Source organism: Geotrypetes seraphini, chromosome 4 (assembly GCF_902459505.1).
Source record: "Geotrypetes seraphini chromosome 4, aGeoSer1.1, whole genome shotgun sequence".
Lineage (NCBI taxonomy): Eukaryota > Metazoa > Chordata > Amphibia > Gymnophiona > Dermophiidae > Geotrypetes > Geotrypetes seraphini.
The window spans coordinates 261,771,220-261,790,205 of NC_047087.1; the positions used below are offsets into that span (position 1 = coordinate 261,771,220).

Consider the following 18,986-nt stretch of genomic DNA (forward strand, 5'->3'; position numbering starts at 1 on the left):
AAATGGCAAACCTTTGAACAGGATCGGCCCCAGTACCAAACCCTGAGGGACTCTACTACTCACCTTTCCTTCCTCTGAGTGACTTCCATTAACCACCACCCTCTGGCGTCTGTCCAACAACCAGTTTCTAATCCAGTTCACCACTTTGGGTCATAACTTCAGCCATTTAAATTTGTTCAAGAGCTTTGCTGAAATCTGAGTAAATTACATCTAGCATATGTCCTCAATCCAGTTCTCTGGTCACCCAATCAAAAAATTCAATCGGGTTCATTTGGTTTGATTTACCTTTAGTAAAGCTTGAGAACAGAAAAGAGAAACTGCCTTCATACCAGTGAACAGCAAACAAAACAACAAAGGTGACCAATTGGTGCTCAGTCTCTTTTATTGGGGTAGACTTGACACGATCGTGTTTCGGCCCACAAGGGCCTGTCTCAGGAGTCTTTTAGTTAAATCCTATGAAAGACCACTCCTTGGTAAACTGGCGTGTACTGCTGACTGCAACTCGGATAACCAGCCTGCAGTTGATTGAGCCAGATATGCATGCCTCCTACCTCTATTATATGCAAATCTCTCTTATACATATTCATTAGGGATATCTTGAAAACCTGACTGGCTGGGGGTCCCTCAGGACAGGTTTGAGAACCAATATGTTAGAACATATGTACTGGACTCTCTTGTATGTGAATGATGGAAGCTGGTGTTGTGGAGGTAGCTGCATCTGTCATTTGATTGCCTGTATATAGATGTTCATATACGTATAGCCATTGATAGTTTATTTCACAGGAAAAAAAAATCAACTTTCTGGGCACTGCAGTTTCTATTTTGAATCTAATAAACTTGGATGATGTGCATTAAAAGAACTGTGAAATTATTTGTGAGTCTCTTCTCCCTCAGTCCAAAAAAAAAAAAAATGCTATTAATATGCTGGGGGGGAGGGAGGGAGAGGGTGATAACGTATTAAAAAATGTCTTTTCCAATTCTGCAATAAAAAGGTTTGCATATTGTAGTTCCATTTTTTAGCAGTACCCCTGATTTGCAGTTAGACAATGATATTGAAGTAGAAATAGTTGTGAGTTGCCATGAATTTGATTAATTTTGCAGTAGCTTTCAGTGTGTATAGACAATTCAGAGTAGATATTTTTAGAAATTTCTCACATATAGCTGTTAAAAATTAATTTTGTATGCCAAATCCAATTCCTCATAAGAAGGAAGGAAAAGACTTCAAGAGTGCACAGAAGACAGGCTATTGAATGTGTCATGCACTGAATCCTAATAGAAGAGCCATCATTAGTCAGAAAAACCTTCCCTAAGGACCCAGTAAATCACATAAAAATATCTTCTAGTGTCCTATGTGCAATCAACTTTTGTCAGTAAGGCTTCTACGGTTTTAGATATATATTAAGTTCAATGGTGACTCACCTCAATCCGAGTATCCCAGCACTCAACGGACTATCAGCAGCAGGCACCAGCTGAGGAACTTTCTGAATTCTCCAGCATTGGTAAACATAATTGTTATCACTGGCTTCACTTTATTTAACAATTCTGTTATGTCAAAGCCTGCCGGTATGAATTTTGAAGTCTTTCCAATAAATTAAGGGAAATATTATTTTATGGCTACTGTTAAGACCTGATGATACATTGTCATGTGTTTTCTGCAGTTGAACCTGTTTGGTCTAAACAAAACTTATGCCGTTATCTTTCCATTTTATGTCCTTGAGGCTTAAGGACTCGTAATTCTGGAGAGCCAACCAGAAGCATTTCTGTATAGAGCATAGGCGCTTCTCTTTAGAGTCATTTTTTTAAGCTATTGTTAAATGTATAAACCGCATGGTGACCTATTATGACACAGTATCTTTTCATCCATCTGGGGCAAGGCCTCCAGGAAACACTTGGTAGTCAGATTTCTCACGTCTTAATTTTCCTTCCAAACTCTGGTCAAGGCCCTTCTATTTTAGGTTGTCCTTTTATAGAAAATTGTATTTAAAAAATTATCCATTTTCAGCATTGTGTTATCCACCAGCCTTGTGTTAGTGTTGATGCTTACGGAGAACATAGTCTTGACAGGGCTGCCCAAGTCCAGTCCTTGAGATCTTCTGGTAGGCCAGGTTTTCAGGATATCCACAATGAACATGCATGAGAGAGATTTGCATACCAAGAAGGCAGTGCAGACAAATCTCTCTCATGCATATTCATTGTGGATATCCTGAAAACCTAGCCTGCCAGTAGATCTCAAGGACCGGACTTGGGCAGCCCTAGTCTAGCATGTGACCTTTTTCACAGATTGGACATTTTATCACACCTGTGTGAATCCTAGAACTGACTTCATATCAAGGAACACAGGAGTGGTGGTTATACCCTTTTTTTTTCCCCAGCAACCACAACAGGTTCAATGTACATCTTGTATTAGGCTTCTCCAAAGGGCGAAAAAGACAGCTGAAGCAAGCTGCTAGTGTTCAGGTCAAACAAACATTTTTTTTGTTTGTTTTAATTGCGTTGCCTGTACTCTGTTAGTTCCTTTCATGGCTCTGTACTGGACTTTTCCTTCTTGCTACAGCGGCTACCAAAGTTTGGCGTGTTTTAATATCCACATAAACAAGTCCCCTTTTGCATATGTGTTCATATCCATCTTTGGCACTTTTTCTGAATAAAGGTTATCCCAGGACAAGCAAGCAGCCTATTCTCACATATGGGTGACATCATCGACGGAGTCCTGATGTGGAAGCCTCGCAAGCAGACTTGCTTGTAGAAACTAGAAGTTTCAAGTTGGCCACACCGTGCATGCACGAATGCCTTCCCGCCCAGCACAGGGCGCGTCGTCTCAGTTTTCTCGGAGCTGAGAAGTCCCTCTTTGACTCTCTGCGTTTAACTTACTTGCTTCGTGCCTTCTCTCACCGCAGTTTGTGTTCTTTTTCTTTACGAATCGCTGTATTTCTTTTATTTCTAGTTTTAAAAAAAATTATTTCTTCCATTCAGCTGCCAGGGCAGGCCACTTGGCCGCAGCTCAGGGGCTTCGACTTTGTGGCGGCTGTTTTTCCTCCTATGTCCCGGCCAGCAACAGGCTTCAAGAAGTGTAGCCAGTGTCAGCGTGCGATTTCTCTCACAGACCCACACAGTAGGTGCTTCAAGTGCCTAGGGCCAGACCATCACCCAAAGTCGTGCGAGTGCTGTGCTATTCTTTAACTCGAGCCCTTAAACGTTGTCTACTTTCAGTGGAGAAGCTCTTCGGGATGGATTCGACCACTTCCTCGACTCCAAAGCCGACCTTGGTCTCACCTTCAACCGAGGGTCTTCCTGCCTCCACTGCTTCGACCTCGAGCCTCATCAGACCTTCTTCGTTTGCAGCGGCTCTTTCCTCGACGACGTCTGCTGTATCTTCCCCTGTATCCTCAGGTTAGATAGCTCAGCAGAAAGTTTCAGCGGTGGTGCTTAAGGTGCCTAAGACTTCCAAATTGAAGCACATTTCCACTGCCTCTGTGGAACCTCCAGCCAAAGCAGGTGGTCCGGTTTCAGACGCGGATCCATCCTTGCCGGCTTCTTTCCAGACCATGCTAGAGAAGCAATTCATTCAGTTCCTCACTAATATGGGACCGAAGCTTGTTACTCTAATCCAGCCTGGGCATTCTGCAGACTCCCGCGAGGTCAAGCCTCTTCCTATGCCTCAGTCTGAGCCTACACACTCTATGCAGGGAGCAGAGTCTCTGCGAGTGTCTGGTCTGGCATCTATGCACGGGAAGCAAGGAGCAGATTCTTTGCAAGTGCCTTGACAGGAATCCTCACACTCCATACAAGGAGCAGAGTCTTTGGAAGTGCATCGAGGTTCCTCCATCAAGCCTCTGGAGCTTCGATCCACAGCTTCCAGCCCTATCCATTCCTTGGTGGCATCGATTGCTTCCATCTCCGGGATGAAGTCTCCTCAATCTTCGAGATCTGTTTCCAAGCACCATTCTCACCGACGATCAAGGCCTTCCTCGAAGCATACTTCCAGGCACATATCTTCTTCCAAAGAGTGTCCTTCTTCAACTAAGCCTCGATCTACACCTTCCAGTTCTAATAGACCACCGACTCCTCGATCGAGGTCCCCACTTCCACACCTCGAGGACTCAGAGGTTTCGATTGCTTCGTCCAAGTCTTCCTATTCTTTTGATGCCTTTTTTCCTGCTGAAGCTTCATCTTTTGACTCAGGCTGCCTTGACCACATTGAGTCCTTCTCGATGCAAGGCACTGGCGAATCAGCTATCTTTCTCCTCTTTTCTTTTTCAGATGGCTATTGACTTGGACCTTCAATTGGATATTGGTTCCAAATACTCTAAGCAGTATCTCGAAGTCATGCATCTTCCTCAACCTCTAGCAGAGTCACTTAAGCTTCCTCTTCACAAGCTTTTGTCTCAGACTTTTACCAGATGCCTGGAGACTCCTTATGCAATTCCAGCTGTTCCAGACAAATTAAACTCCAGATATAAAACTCTCCATTGCAAAGAATTTGAGAATTCATAGTTATCTCACCAATCCCTACTTGTGGAGTCCTTGAAAAGGTCCCATCCTTCCAAGGTTTATGCTACCGTTCCTCCTGGAAGGGAAGGGAAAACTATGGACAAGTTTGGACGTCGCATCTATAATATGCCATGATGTCCTCTGAAGTCCTTAATTACAATTTCCATTTTATCACTTATTTTGAGTTCCTCATTGCTCTTTTGCCTAAATTTCTCAGTTATTTAGATACTCAAAAGCACTTAGAATTTCAAGAAGTCATAGCTTCTCTATCACAACTCAGATTACATCTACTTCAGTCTTCTTACGATGCCTTTGAGTTGTCTGCCAGGGCGTCTGCTTGTTCTGTAGCAATGCGCCGCCTTTCCTGGCATGGATCCTAATCTTCAGGACCTCTTGGCTAATATTCCTTGTGTAGGCAATAATCTCTTCAATGAATCTATTGAGGCAGCCACCAAGAAATTGTCTGAGCATGAAAAATCCTTTGCTTCTGTTGTAAGCCAAAGCCAGCTCCTGCCAAGCCTGCACGCCTTCCTCCTATTTACCAGAGGCGTTTTGCTCCGAGAGCGGCTCCTTACACTTGCCCTCCTCCCAAGAAACAGCAGAATCAGAAGCAACAGAAATCTCAACCTTCTGCTGCACCTAAGGCTCTTTGACTGTTTTTGTATTTTTTTATTTTTTATTTATAATTTTGAATACTTTACAATATCCAACAATTCCAAAGGAAAAAAGGAAAATCACATAAAACAATACATAATCAAACCATACATACATAATTCCTTTTAAGCCCACATTAATGGGGAGCACATGCTACTATTTCTCATCAAATAAAGTCAGGAAAATAAAGAACAATAATTCTCGGTTCACACTAGAGAACCTTGAATCATTCCTTAAATTGGGATATTAATTAAATTAATTCTCCTCATATTCTCAGCTAGATAAACAAATCTCATTTCTGTTCTCTTGCAACTAAAAATTGTTGTAGTTGTATAGGATCCCAAAAAGCATACTCAATATCTTGTAACTTAACCAAACATTTATAGGGAAATTTCAGGTAAAAGGATGCCTCCAGGGCCAAAATTCTATCCTTCAATTTCAGAAATTCTTTCCTCCTCAATTGAGTGGTCCTAGATACATCCGGAAAAATCCTAACCAAATCCCCACAAAATTTCATTAACCTGTTTTTGAAGTAAAGTTTCATTATCAACATCTTGTCCATCTCACTCATGCATGTTATTACCAGGGTGGACCGGCTCTGAATCACATCCTGTGTATCTTCCAGAAATTCAGTCAAATTTACCTCTGGTGTGGTCAGATGGTCTACCTCCTGGGCAGATTCAACTTTTTTTGGAGGAATATAATAATAATTATTTATTGGAAAATTCTCCGCGTTGGCCATTCCCAGTACTTCTTTAAAAAACTTCCTTAATAAGATTTCAGGTGACAATAAACGAGTTACTGGAAAATTGACCAAGCGGAGATTTTTCACTCTATTCATATTCCCCATAGATTCAATTTTAGAATGTATCACAGTAGAATCTTTAACAGCTGATACCGAGACAGCTTGTAAATTATTACATTGAGTTTCAACAATATTCAATCGTTTATCCAAACAACCTAAATTAAAATCAACATTTTCTAATTTGGAAGAAACTAACTGAGAAAAATCTCCCATTTGTTTCATCGTTGTCCTGAGAAACCCTTCCACTCTAGTTATTCGTAACCATAAGTCCTTTAAAGTAATATCCTGTGTTTCCTCTGTTAGTGGATTTTCCTCCACTCCACCAGAGAAAATCAATGGTTTAGGTATTTCAGCATAAACTAATTTACTTGTATGGGTAGATGAAACCACTTGTCCATCGGATATAGTAGGGTTTATATTCCCACTATCACTGGATACCGGGTGAAGGGGAGGAGTCCGTTCGAGGGGGCTTATTGAAGCTCCTGACAAGGAGGAATCAACATTTAATGGTGCCTCAAGTGGATTATCAGATAATACTGTTAAATGTCTGTCCATGGGACCAGATACCACTGGTGTTGAACTTTTTGGTTTAATTTTTCTTTTCCCCATATTCAAACAAACATATAAGAAATTATAAGAAGTATAAGTAATGTTACCAGCCAATTCCAGCTCCCGGACTCCTCATGGCTCCAAGGGGCTCCCAAGGGGCCTGGTGTGCCCCTTAGGGCACGCCCCTGTTGCCGCGCGGCTGCGGCCGCAACCGCTGCACTTTAAAGTAATTAGAGATGGACCCAATGACGTCAGGGGTCCGTCTCTGTAGAAGCCTGCGGGCAGGTAGAGGAAACACCAAACCGCTGCTGCTGGAGTCCAGGGATCGCAACAAGCCTCCTCTCTTTATCCCTCCAGGTCGGTAACAGCTCCCCAGAAATCCGCGGCAGCGGCTGCACTTTAAAGTAATTAGAGATGGACCCAATGACGTCAGGGGTCTGTCTCTGTAGAAGCCTGCGGGCAGGTAGAGGAAACACCAAACCGCTGCTGCTGGAGTCCAGGGATCGCAACAAGCCTCCTCTCTTTATCCCTCCAGGTCGGTAACAGCTCCCCAGAAATCCGCGGCAGCGGCTGCACTTTAAAGTAATTAGAGACGGACCCAATGACGTCAGGGGTCCGTCTCTGTAGAAGCCTGCGGGCAGGTAGAGGAAACACCAAACCGCTGCTGCTGGAGTCCAGGGATCGCAATAAGCCTCCTCTCTTTATCCCTCCAGGTCGGTAACAGCTCCCCAGAAAGCCGCGGCAGCAACTGCACTTTAAAGTAATTAGAGACGGACCCAATGACGTCAGGGATCAATCTCTGTAGAAGCCTGCGGGCAGGTAGAGGAAACACCAAACTGCTGCTGCTGGAGTCCAGGGATCGCAACAAGCCTCCTCTCTTTATCCCTCCTGGTCGGTAACAGCTCTCCCTCCTCTTTGACTGTTTAAAACAGAGCATAACCTCCACCGTTCTGTCTCTGAACTATCTTCCCCCTATTGGAGGTCGTCTCCATCATTTTTATCACCGATGGGAGACAATCACATCCGACCTCTGGGTGCTGTCAATCATCAGGGAAGGATACTCTCTTCATTTCACTCAGTTTCCACTAGAGCTTCCTCCAAGAGAGGATCCTTCCACTCCATCCCAGACCGCCCTTCTTCTTCAGGAAGCTCAAGCTCTGCTTCGCCTCCATGCCATTGAACCAGTTCCTTTGGAACAGCAGAACAGGGGGTTTTACTCCCATTACTTCCTTGTTCCAAAGAAGACGGGCGATCTGCGGCCCATTCTGGATCTCAGGGCTCTCAACAAATTTTTAGTCAAAGAAAAATTTTGCATGTTATCCCTGGCATCCTTTTCTCCCCTCCTAGATCAGAACGACTGGTTATGCTCTCTGGATCTCAAAGAAGCTTATACTCATATTCCCATTCATCCGGCCTCCCGCCAATATCTCAGATTTCGGGTGGGGAATCTGCATTTTCAATACAGAGTGCTGCCCTTTGGCCTGGTTTCATCTCCCAGAGGGTTCACCAAGTGCCTGGTAGTGGTAGCCGCAGCTCTCAGAAACCATGGTCTTCAGGTATTTCCCTGACGGCTGGCTCATCAAAGATTCAACATCTCAAGGGGTTATTGTAGCAACCCAACGGACTATGTGATTCCTACAGAGTTTGGGATTCGAAATCAACTTTCCCAAATCCCAACTTCAACCCTCTCAGAATCTACAATTCATCGGAGCTGTTCTGGATACTATCCAACTCAGAGCATTCCTTCTGCACAACGTCTTGAAGTCCTCCTTCAACTCTATCATACAGTGTCTTCCCGCTCCTCCATATCAGCGAGACACATGATGGTACTCCTGGGTCAAATGGCCTCCACAGGTACACGTGACTCCTTTTGCCAGACTTCACCTCAGAATTTCTCAGTGGACGCAGGTTTGCGACCCATTTTCTCAACACATTACAGTCACTCCTTCATTGAGACAGTCTCTCCACTGGTGGATGCTCTCTTCCAATCTCTCCAGAGGCTTGCTGTTTCAAACACCCCCTCATCAGAAGGTCCTCACAACAGCTTTCTCAACCTACGCTTGGGGCGCTAATCTCGATGGTCTCCATACTCAAGGCCGACAACTTGAGTCGTCTTCTGCAACCTCACAAATGGACACTCCATTCCTCGCCTCTTCATCACATTTTTTCACAGTGGGGAACGCCTCAGATAGATCTCTTTGCAGCTCCCCACAACTACAAACTGCCTCAGTTCTGCTCCAGGATCTATTCTCCTCATCGCCTCGAGGCAGATGCTTTTCTTCTGGAATGGACAAATCTCTTCCTTTATGCATTCCCTCCATTTCATCTCATTCTCAAGACTCTTGTCAAGTTGAAGAACGACCATGCCACCATGATTCTGATTGCTCCTCGGTGGCCGAGACAACCTTGGCACTCCCTTCTCCTTGAACTCAGCAACAGGGAGCCATACCTTCTACCAGTTTTTCCATCTCTGCTTACACAGTCAGGGATCTCTGCTTCATTCCAACTGCAGTCTCTACACCTGACAGCTTGGTGCCTCTCAACATAACTCCTCTTCAGTTTTCTCAATCTGTAAGAGACATTTTAGAGGCTTCTAGGAAGCCTACCACTAGACAATGCTATCACCAAAAATGGACTAGATTTTCTACGTGGTGTTTTTCTCACGATAAGGAGTCTCAAGATTCCTCCTTATCTTCTTTTTTAGACTACCTTTTGCACTTATCCTCCTCTGGCCTCAAGTCTACATCGATCCGAGTCCATCTCAGTGCAATTGCTGCTTTCCATCAGCCTATTGAAGGAAAACCCTTCTGCTCATCCGGTGGTTTCCAGATTCATAAAAGGACTTTTCAATGTCAAACTTCCTCTCAAACCGCCTCCAGTGGTTTGGGACCTCAATGTTGTTCTTACTCAATTGATAAAGCCTCCATTTGAACCAATGTCTACGGCTCATCTGAAGTATCTCACTTGGAAAGTGGTGTTTCTCATTGCCCTCACTTCTGCTCGAAGAGTCAGTGAGCTGCAAGATTTAGTTACTGATCCACCTTTCACTGTGTTCCGTCATGACAAGGTGGTTCTCCGTACTCATCCTAAATTCCTACCTAAGGTGGTTTCGGAATTTCTTCTCAACCAATCCATTATTCTTCCAGTGTTTTTCCAAAGCCTCATTCTCATCCTGGAGTATCAGCTCTTCATACTTTGGACTGTAAACATGCTTTGGTCTTCTATTTGGAATGCACCAAACCGCACAGAACTGCTCCTCAACTTTTTGTCTCCTTCGATCCAAATAAGTTGGGACATCCTATCTCTAAGTGTACCATCTACAACTGGATGGCTGCTTGTATCTCTTTCTGCTATGCCCAGGCTGGATTACCCCTACAGAGTAGAGTCACAGCCCATAAGGTCAGAGCAATGGCAGCTTCAGTAGCTTTCCTCAAATCTACACCTATTGAGGAAATTTGCAAGGCTGCTACTTGGTCCTCGGTTCATACTTTCACTTCTCACTATTGTCTGGATGTTTTCTCCAGACGGGATGGCCATTTTGGCCAAACAGTATTACAAAATTTATTCTCCTAAATTGCCAACACTCCCACCATCCCATTCTGGTTAGCTTGGATGTCATCCATATGTGAGAATAGGCTGCCTGCTTGTCCTGAGATAAAGCACAGTTACTTACTGTAACAGGTGTTATCCAGGGACAGCACGCAGCTATTCTCACAACCCACCCACCTCACCTGGTTGGCTTCTCTGCTAGCTATCTGAACTGAGGAGACGCGCCCTGTGCTGGGCAGGAAGGCACTCGCGCATGCGCGGTGCGGCTGACTCGAAACTTCTAGTTTCTACAAGCAAGTCTGCTTGCGAAGCTTCCTCATCGGGGCTCCGTCGATGACGTCTCCCATATGTGAGAATAGCTGCCTGCTGTCCCTGGATAGCACCTGTTACAGTAAGTAACTGTGCTTTTCTTCGGACCCCTGAGGAAGATGTTCTTGTCAAAACATGAACCGTGTTGGGTCCTTTTTTTGTGGCTTGTGCCATTGTATGAAACCACACATCATTTTTATTGACTGAATAAATGCCTGTATCACTTACATCTTCTCCATAGTTTCTTCTTTGTGCTTTGTTTTACCACTTTTACTGTGGAACAGTTGGGCTTCATTTTTGCTTGTTGTTTATACCTTTTTTCCCCAGCAACCACAACAGGTCCAGTGTGCATCTTATATTAGGCTTCATCAAAGGGCGAAGAAGACAGCTAAAGCAAGCTGCTACTGTTCAGGTCCAAAAAACATTTTTTTTTCTTAAGTGCATTGTCTGCATGCTGCTAGTTCCTTTCACTAATATACATCCTGCCAACAGGAATGGCAGCAAAACATGGATTTCTGGATAGTCGACATTGTCAACAGTTATTCTCTCCCTCCCATCCAAAGAAAAAACTTGATCCTGATTCAACTGTCTCCTTCATGAAGAATTCTTATTTCTCCCACAAGCTGCTATAATAGGACTTGCTCCAATAAGGAAATGAATCAGGATTTTTCTTTTTTTCTCAAATGTTTCTCCGTATTCTAAAAGAGTGCAGATCTCAACTTGTTTACCAAGTGAAATTCAAAGTGAGCACACATCCCTCTTTCTTTCATTACCTGCTTGACTAATGTGGACTGTCATGCAGTGTTCCTTTCAGGATGGTCATCTATTTTCAGTATGATTTAATTGGATAATAAACAGAAATAAAGGAGAAGAAAATTGAATGGCAGATGTTTCCTATTTAGAATCTTTTTTTGTGTGTGTAGACAAATTCTGCTTGAAAAACCCGCTGTCAGATTTTTTTTTCTATTCTGTGGTTAAGAAGATTATAGCTGATTGATATTATCATGATTCTGTGTTGCCACTAACTGGAAGCCACCGCAATAGTAATTCTTTTGAACCTTGCTTATACTTTGTGACTTTTGAAAGCTAGTAGCCTTCCATGAATCTAAATGCAGCAGTCTTCTCAGTGTATTTGTAAATGCAACTTCAGCATAAGTAACTCACCCCATGAATCTGTTCATAAGCTTTTTAAAGGGGCAGATAAAGAAAAATGGCTTGGCTTGTGTGGTAATATGCTGAGATCTGTAGTATTAAAATTATTTTTTTTTTTAAATTGGGCACATTGTGCCCTAATCACAGACCCTAGCAATGCTTAACTAAAATTCATGCACAACTTAATTGTTTTTTTAATGGTTTAAATGGCGTGGTAATTTATCAACAAAACACAAAAATATTGGCATTGCCCTATATTTAACTCTCAAAAGGTATTCACCAGCTACAAATAGTCAAAAATGATCAATAAATATGAGACACTTCAGTATGGGCCTAAATATACAACATTGATAACCTTTCGCAGCCAGGGCAGAAAACTCATAGGTGTCCAGCACTAGGTTTTAATAAAACCTAAATAAGCTCTGCCCCATACATCATTTTGGTCTCTTATATAAATTAGATGCACAGTGAAAAAACCCTGAGAGGAACTGTGATTTGTGATTGATTTATGTATGACTTTTGAAAAAAAAAAAAAAAAGCAAACAGTTTTTATACTTTTTGCACTTCAGCACTTTGCACTTTATTTTTTGTAACTAACATCATTTTGAGAGGTGGGCTTTTTGAGTCGTTTTTTGCTCCCATACATGATATATGGGGCAGAGCTTATTTGGGTTTTATTAAAACCTGGTGCTGGATACCTATGAGCTTTCTGCCCGGGGCCAAGAAAGATTATCAATGTTATATATTTAGGCCCATACTGAAGTATCTCATTTTTATTGATCATTTTTGACTGTTTGTAGCCGGTGAATATCTTTTGAGAGTTAAATATAGGGCACTGCCAATATTTTTATATTTTTGTGTTTTGTTGAACTCATATTTTTGTGTTTTGTTGAACTCTTATTTTGGTAGTATTTTTAGTTTCTTTGTTGCCTTGTGGTAATTGACCGCCATTAAAAACACCAATTTATTTGAATTGCTAATTAGGGTTTTGTATGGATAGCTGCATGGTGCCTAGCAATGCCTAGGTAGAGATACTCTTTGACGCCTACCTGAAAAGTAGTTAGGGGTGGAGGGGTGGTTAGGGGTGGAGAATAGGCATCTGGTTGCTAGGTGTCTATTAGGTGCTGGTAAATTAGGCTAAGTAAAGCCTGGCCTAATATACTAGTGCCTACCAAAAGGATACCTATCGATGCCTAAGCACGCCTAAGTGCTGCCAAGTGTGATCTATAAGTGGCTCCTAGTAGTTGATTGACCATGTCAACCGGCACCTAGAAATTAGGCGCTGTTTATATTTATTTATTTATTTATTTATTTTAAAAATTTGTCAACTGCCTATTCCTAAGCAGCATTACAAAAGTAACATGCATAAAGCCGAACAAACATGACTTATACACACATATCTTAAAATACAAATGAATAAATTATATCTTAAAACCAAGATTTTATAAATCCTTATAGAATCTGGCCCATTGCGTGAACCTTCACGTTCCTTATCTGCTGCTGTGTTCTGTAGGTAAAGAGTGGAGAGTATTGAAGCGCTCTCTCTCCTTATTTATACGGTGTATATATGGAAAGGATCATGGAAAGGTTCCTGTCTTTTGTGGCAGGTATGTGCTTCCACAGGGATTTAGTAAATCATGAACATTTAGCTGCTTTTTTTGTGTGTGCGTGTGTGGGTTGACAGTTAAAATCATTCTTGGCATTCTTCTTAGCTTTCTGTTTTTCTTGATTGAAGAAAGCAAGGCAATTCTTCAGATTTCAACTTTAAACATTTGCTCATGTAACAAGAGATTTCTGTCGGGTAATTTTCTTTCTGTCTGTGTGTTCAGTGCCCTTTCTTATGAGTGCTTTGTTAAGTTGGTCTTGTGAATTTTTTATAAATGTCAGGATTATTTTGATCACCTCTAAAACTGGAATAGTTATTTAAGGAGTCTGATTAGCCCTATTGAGCAGTGGGGTATGTATTATGATCATGACACTATGATGCTTTGCTTTAAAATCCACTGTCAGCATGTATACTATTGTCTTCCTGTGCTGGTTTGATTAGGTATACAAACTCAATACTATGAGTTTCCTGAAGAAGGCTGGCTAATTGGAATCAAGCTAAAGAAAATATGTATTTGCTTGGCCTGATATACTAAAGATCCCTCCCCCACACCCCCCATCCTCCCATTTTGTCTCTGTTAGGAAAATGCTTAGTGTATCTGGCTTAAGAAATCTCTAGTCTGGTTAAGTAGAGAATTTCATTTCCTTTTCTAAAGGGTCCTTTTACTAACAAGCTGATGCACAATGCATTAAAAAAAGGAAAAAAGTGGAACTAGTGTCTTGTTATACAATTTATTATTTTTTTTAAATGGTACATTGTGTGGTAATTTGCATGTTTGTGAATGCTAACCCCACCCAGTGTGTGATCAATTTTTATAAATATTTTTCTAGGGGACATGTAATAGTTGGAAAGTGGGTGTTCCCATGTTATACAGTTGGTGCGTCCTGATTAGCATGTACTAACTGGATAATGCACAGTTAAAGTGGGAACACCTAATGTCAACTGTGCACAGGTGTTGCATGCTAATGAAATTAGCACATGACCTATATTAAAATATTTTTTAAAATCTCATAAATGCTACATTAAATATGAGTTTAGCATACTGAAAAGTCCTATGTTATAACATGCTGAGCTCAGATTTCACTGCACTTTAATAAAATAAGTACCTAAGTTGTTTTTTTGCTGGGTTCTTTTAGTTTTGTTCAAAACTTGCAATCTACGTGACTTCCTTAAAACTGAATCTATAAATAAATGTTACACATTAAGGGAAAACTTTCCCATCTGGTTGCTAGCATAATAGTTCTCTTTAAGGCAGGTAGGCAGTGCACAGTATGTATAAAAAGTACAATGTTGAAATTGAGACATGGCCTAGAACAGCAAAATCTTGGTAAGGTAAGAACATTTAAGTGTCTGAAAAAAGCAATGAGAATTTTATATTCATGATCTCTGTAGTGTATTTATCAACATTTCTTACATGGATTTTTGAGAAATATTTTTGTTTCCTCCAAGGCTATGCTTTCTTGCTGTTTCAAGAGGAGAGCTCTGTGCAGGCCCTAATAGATGCTTGTCTGGAAGAAGATGGGAAACTTTACCTGTGCGTGTCAAGTCCCACCATCAAGGACAAACCAGTAAGCATTGCTTGAGTTGCCTTGGCTGCTGACCAACTAGCTCTTTCTGCTATCAGGACCAAACTGACATGCAAGCAATTGAAATATGTAATGACTCCTTTCCTGGAAACGTTACTTCTCATGTTGCTGATGTGATCTTCTTACTAGGATATCCTTCTGCATTCTGTATAAGGTGACCCATTGGCTCTTGGAAAATTAATAACAAATAGCAAGCAATATAATTAAGCCTTTGTGTTCAGTGCTTCCAGAACCACAGGTAAATACAATAACGACAGTTCCAGTGCAATAGGAATGGTATGCTAAACCTGTCCATTCTTGCGAGCATACTGTGGAAAGATGTCAGTCACAGCTTTTGAAACCACCTCCTCCCAGGAGTCTGCTGCCTCCTTTAGTTTCTCTTTCTGCAGGTGAACATGAAAGGTGTCTTCTGATTTGCTCGTTTTTTTCTTTTGCGATAGTTTTGTGGGGTTTTGCTCTAGTCACGGTCTTTTTGTGAAATTAGAAGTCCCATTTGATAAGGGCTTGCTCTGCCTGCGTGGAGATTTTATATCTGCAGCTGGCAGGTGTATCCTTCAAGGACCTATTTCAGCTCTCCTCTTTGACTTGGGCAGAGGCAGGAGGTGCAGGCTGTTAAGGTGCTAAGTGTTCATGGTGCCAGCTGCATTTTGTGAGAGGTCTTTTGGGGGGGGGTTGAGGTGAGGGTGAAGGTCAGTCTTTGGAGGTCTGACAGGCAGCCCGAAGATCCCACTGAAGATAGCTGAGTAACTGGAAGCAGAGGGCTTCTCCTAGAACACCTACACCTGAGAGGAGCTGAAGAAGGCAGCAGCACCACCATTTTACAAGCACATGGCCTTTGCCACAACGTCAATAGCGCACAGGACAATTGCGCCCCAACAATTCTGCTCTGTCAAATGCATGTACCGACAAGTGCACGCATGAAGGGAGCAGGATTTTCAGGGCACAATTGTAAGTTTAGTGGAGGGGGTTTGCGGCAATCTTCAAATTGAGAGCATGTCAACATTAACCTGAAAGAGAGTGCGATTGTAGGGGGGGGGTCCTCCCCACACCACCCCCCAAGAGCGGAAGAATGGAAACAGGAAGGCTTTGGGAGGGGAGCGTGAGTTGTAAGTGTAATGGGGGGTTCCCCCCCACACACCCTCAATGAGAGCATGAGTGTGTTGGGGGGTTCCCCCCAAGCCCCCCTCAGAATGCAAATGGGAAGGCATAGGGGGCAGGGGGCATTTCTCCTCGCGCAAATATCGGGGCAGAATTGTTGTCGCACCAATGTCCACGCATTTGATGGTCACCAAAAGATTAGGGGTGGGTAGGGGGGATTCAGGTCTTCATAAACTATTTTTAAACTGTTTCTACAGCTAAAGCCTTGGTCTCCCTCCCCTAAAATCTTGTTTTTTGAGGTTTATGGTCATCCCTAGTTGATTTTAAGCTTTTTTAGCACTAAAATTCACCAGCAGTGGTCATCTTGGATTTTCCCGATATATTTTTTCTTAGTATCTCAAAATTCTTCAAATCTCTTCATTTTGCTTCCTAAGTGCCAGGGATGGAGTCCTCTGACTCTAATACCCCTATATCATGCCTTGTTTGTGAAGGATAGGCGGCGGAGAGTGATCTTGCGCCATGTGCCACGTTGAGCGAAGTGGGAAGGTGGGAGCTTCAAGTTTAGCTCCCACATGGCCTCTGGGGCATGGTACATGGCTTTTGAGCCTGTTCAGGGAGTGAAAATGTCCCCAGGAGCCCTGGAATAGTGGCACAGTGTTCCAAACTGGCGCAGAGGCTCTGTAGCCAAAGATGAGGCATCTCCTCCCTTCTAAAGGGGAAAGGAGAGTTGCCTATTAAGGCCTTTACCCCAGAGTTCATTAATTTGCTCTGGCAGATGTATACGCACATGGCTAAAATACGCAATTTAGGTCTTCTGAAGAGTGACCCTCAGTGCATACCTCTAAGAATTCTCAGAGCACTACTTTAAGGGAGTGGAGCTCCTCTGTAACTCTGATTTTCAGTCAGACAGAGATTTGAGGAACGAAAGTTCAGTCTTGATCCCCTTACTGTCTCAAAGCAAGGCCTTCCTGATGTGAGATTCGGCCTCCTATGTTGAGGATCAGGATGGACTGCAGACCCGGGAGAGGATCCCTCCAAATGTCAGCTGTTCAAGTCTTCAGTCCTGCCAGACATTATTACTGAGTCTCTTCATGAACTCAAGATTGATTTGCCTCAGCCCCAATCTTTTTAGTGTTTTCTTATGAGTGGGGTCCGATCGCAGCCCACGTCCTTTCTGAAAGGGCCCAGGACCTGTAAGTCCAAGAACAGCATTGTATAGTTTCATGACTTGTTTGTGTCTTTTGACTCTTGCTCTAGCTCAGGGGTAGGCAATTCCTGTCCTTGAGAGCCACAGGCAGGTCAGGTTTTCAGGATGTCCACAATAAATATGCATGAGATAGATTTTCATCTCAAGGAGGCAGTGCATGCAAATCCATCTCGTACATATTCATTGTGGATATCCTGAAAACCTGACCTGTCTGGCTCTCGAGGAACGGAATTGCCTACTCCTGTTCTAGCTGACCCATGGTTCTAGCCAGCTCCACCTGAGTTCTTGTCAGTATTACCTGCTGAAACCTGGTAGTGTCTGTTGGTTGTTATGCAGAGAGAACAGATGTTCTCTCTGACCAGTATTTGCACCTTTTTATACTGATAACAGTAAGCAGATGACTTGTTTTTGGGCATGTACTATCCTGTGTGTGTTTGAAAGGTAAACATTGCATGTGAATGTTACTATAAAAGAAGCCCCTCAGCATTGTTATGCTTGTAGCTCATCTGTAGAGCGAATGTGTAAGGTGGAGCAAATATGTGCTGCCCAGAAGTCCCTCCCGTGGAAATGGCTCTTAGTCTGACTGTTGAGGGCGTTCTGGTTTCTGAGAGACTAAAGGATGCAATTACTACCCACAATGATGTATCTTTTGTTTTCTAATAAATGTTATATGTAGTTTTAGAAGAAGTTAGTATGCTGTTCTATTCTCTTTATAGAAATCAGTGGGTTGCCAAACGTGTTGTGCACTGGACTGTTGTGACAGTATGGCTAGGCAAAACATCAGTACTGAAAGCAGGCTTCTCTCTCCCACCCGGGACTTTGGGGACTGCTTAGGTACATCCCTAAGGTTCAGCATACCATTCCTATTGCACTTGGAAAAAGATTAGGTTCTTACTTTGATAAATATTTTTTTTCAGTAAATAGGAATGGTGTAGTGAACCCCCTGCACGATAATTTCTGATACGCCTGTGTCTGCCATATGCTTCATGGTTCTCTGCAAGTTGGACTGTGAGTTCAGAATCAGTTTCTAAATAGAATCTAAAGAGATAATTGAGCTCCACTGATGTTCAAGCTGTTGCTTCTATTTGGTGTGTTTTATTGTTCAATAGCAATGTTTGTTCATTTATACATTACAATTTCATTATTGACAGTTATAAAGTTATAAGAACAGATCAGAATCTTAGTTTCGGGGAGTTCCCCATGTCCTTCTTTCTCCTGTCTGTTTTTCTAGAGCTCTCGCATGCTTTGGAACAAACTGAAGGGGAGCAGTTGACTCCTGGGAGAAAGAGGTTTCAAAAGCTGTGATTCTGTAGTATGCTTGCGAGAATGGACAGAGTACCATAAGGTTCAGCATGCCATTCCTATCAATTGGAAAAGATATTATCAAGGTAAGAACCTAATTTCTTTTTCTATAATTGGTTGCCACATTTCTGTATCACTTGGTGCACATAAATGTACAGAATACCAGGATATTTGCAGGTTAGTGTTCTGTAAGGACGCATATAAATGGCGTGGGGGGAACATTTTTGATAGGACATCCGAGTTTGGATGTTTGGAAAAGACATCCAAAAATCCAGTAGAGAAAATGTCCATTTTCAAAACAGCAAGCTATCTATCTTTTTTTTAATGACCTATCTAGACATTTTGGACTTTAGTACATCTATTTTGGGGGGCCATTTTCAAATACAAAGACATCCAAGCGAAAATGCACAAAAGCAAGCTATTGGGACATCCAAGCAGTCAGTATTCTTAGCAAACTGGCCCAAGACAGCTGAGCATAGCATAGCAGAGCAGAGGAACACTCTAAAGGGGTATTGCAGTGAATGTCACATTAAAAAGTCCTAGATACAAGTCAATATAACCTCCTTATATTGTTTAGTGAGCCCTTCAAAACCCACCCAAAACTTAACTGTACTCACTAGTACCGGAGCCCTTATGCCTGCAGGTGTCATCTTTATGTAGGTACAGTAGGTTTTGGGT

At 42.4% G+C, this 18,986-nt stretch overlaps 1 protein-coding gene across 23 annotated transcripts in view; it reads left to right on the forward strand.

The window, feature by feature from the left end:
* CPEB3 (cytoplasmic polyadenylation element binding protein 3) overlaps window positions 1-18,986 on the forward strand; it is a 241,276-nt gene that overhangs the window by 194,482 nt on the left and 27,808 nt on the right. For all 23 annotated transcript variants that reach the window (XM_033943205.1, XM_033943209.1, XM_033943203.1 and 20 more), the window contains one exon: window positions 14,565-14,683. In XM_033943205.1, coding sequence (XP_033799096.1) covers window positions 14,565-14,683 — 119 coding nt within the window. The remainder of the gene's footprint in view (window positions 1-14,564; window positions 14,684-18,986) is intronic.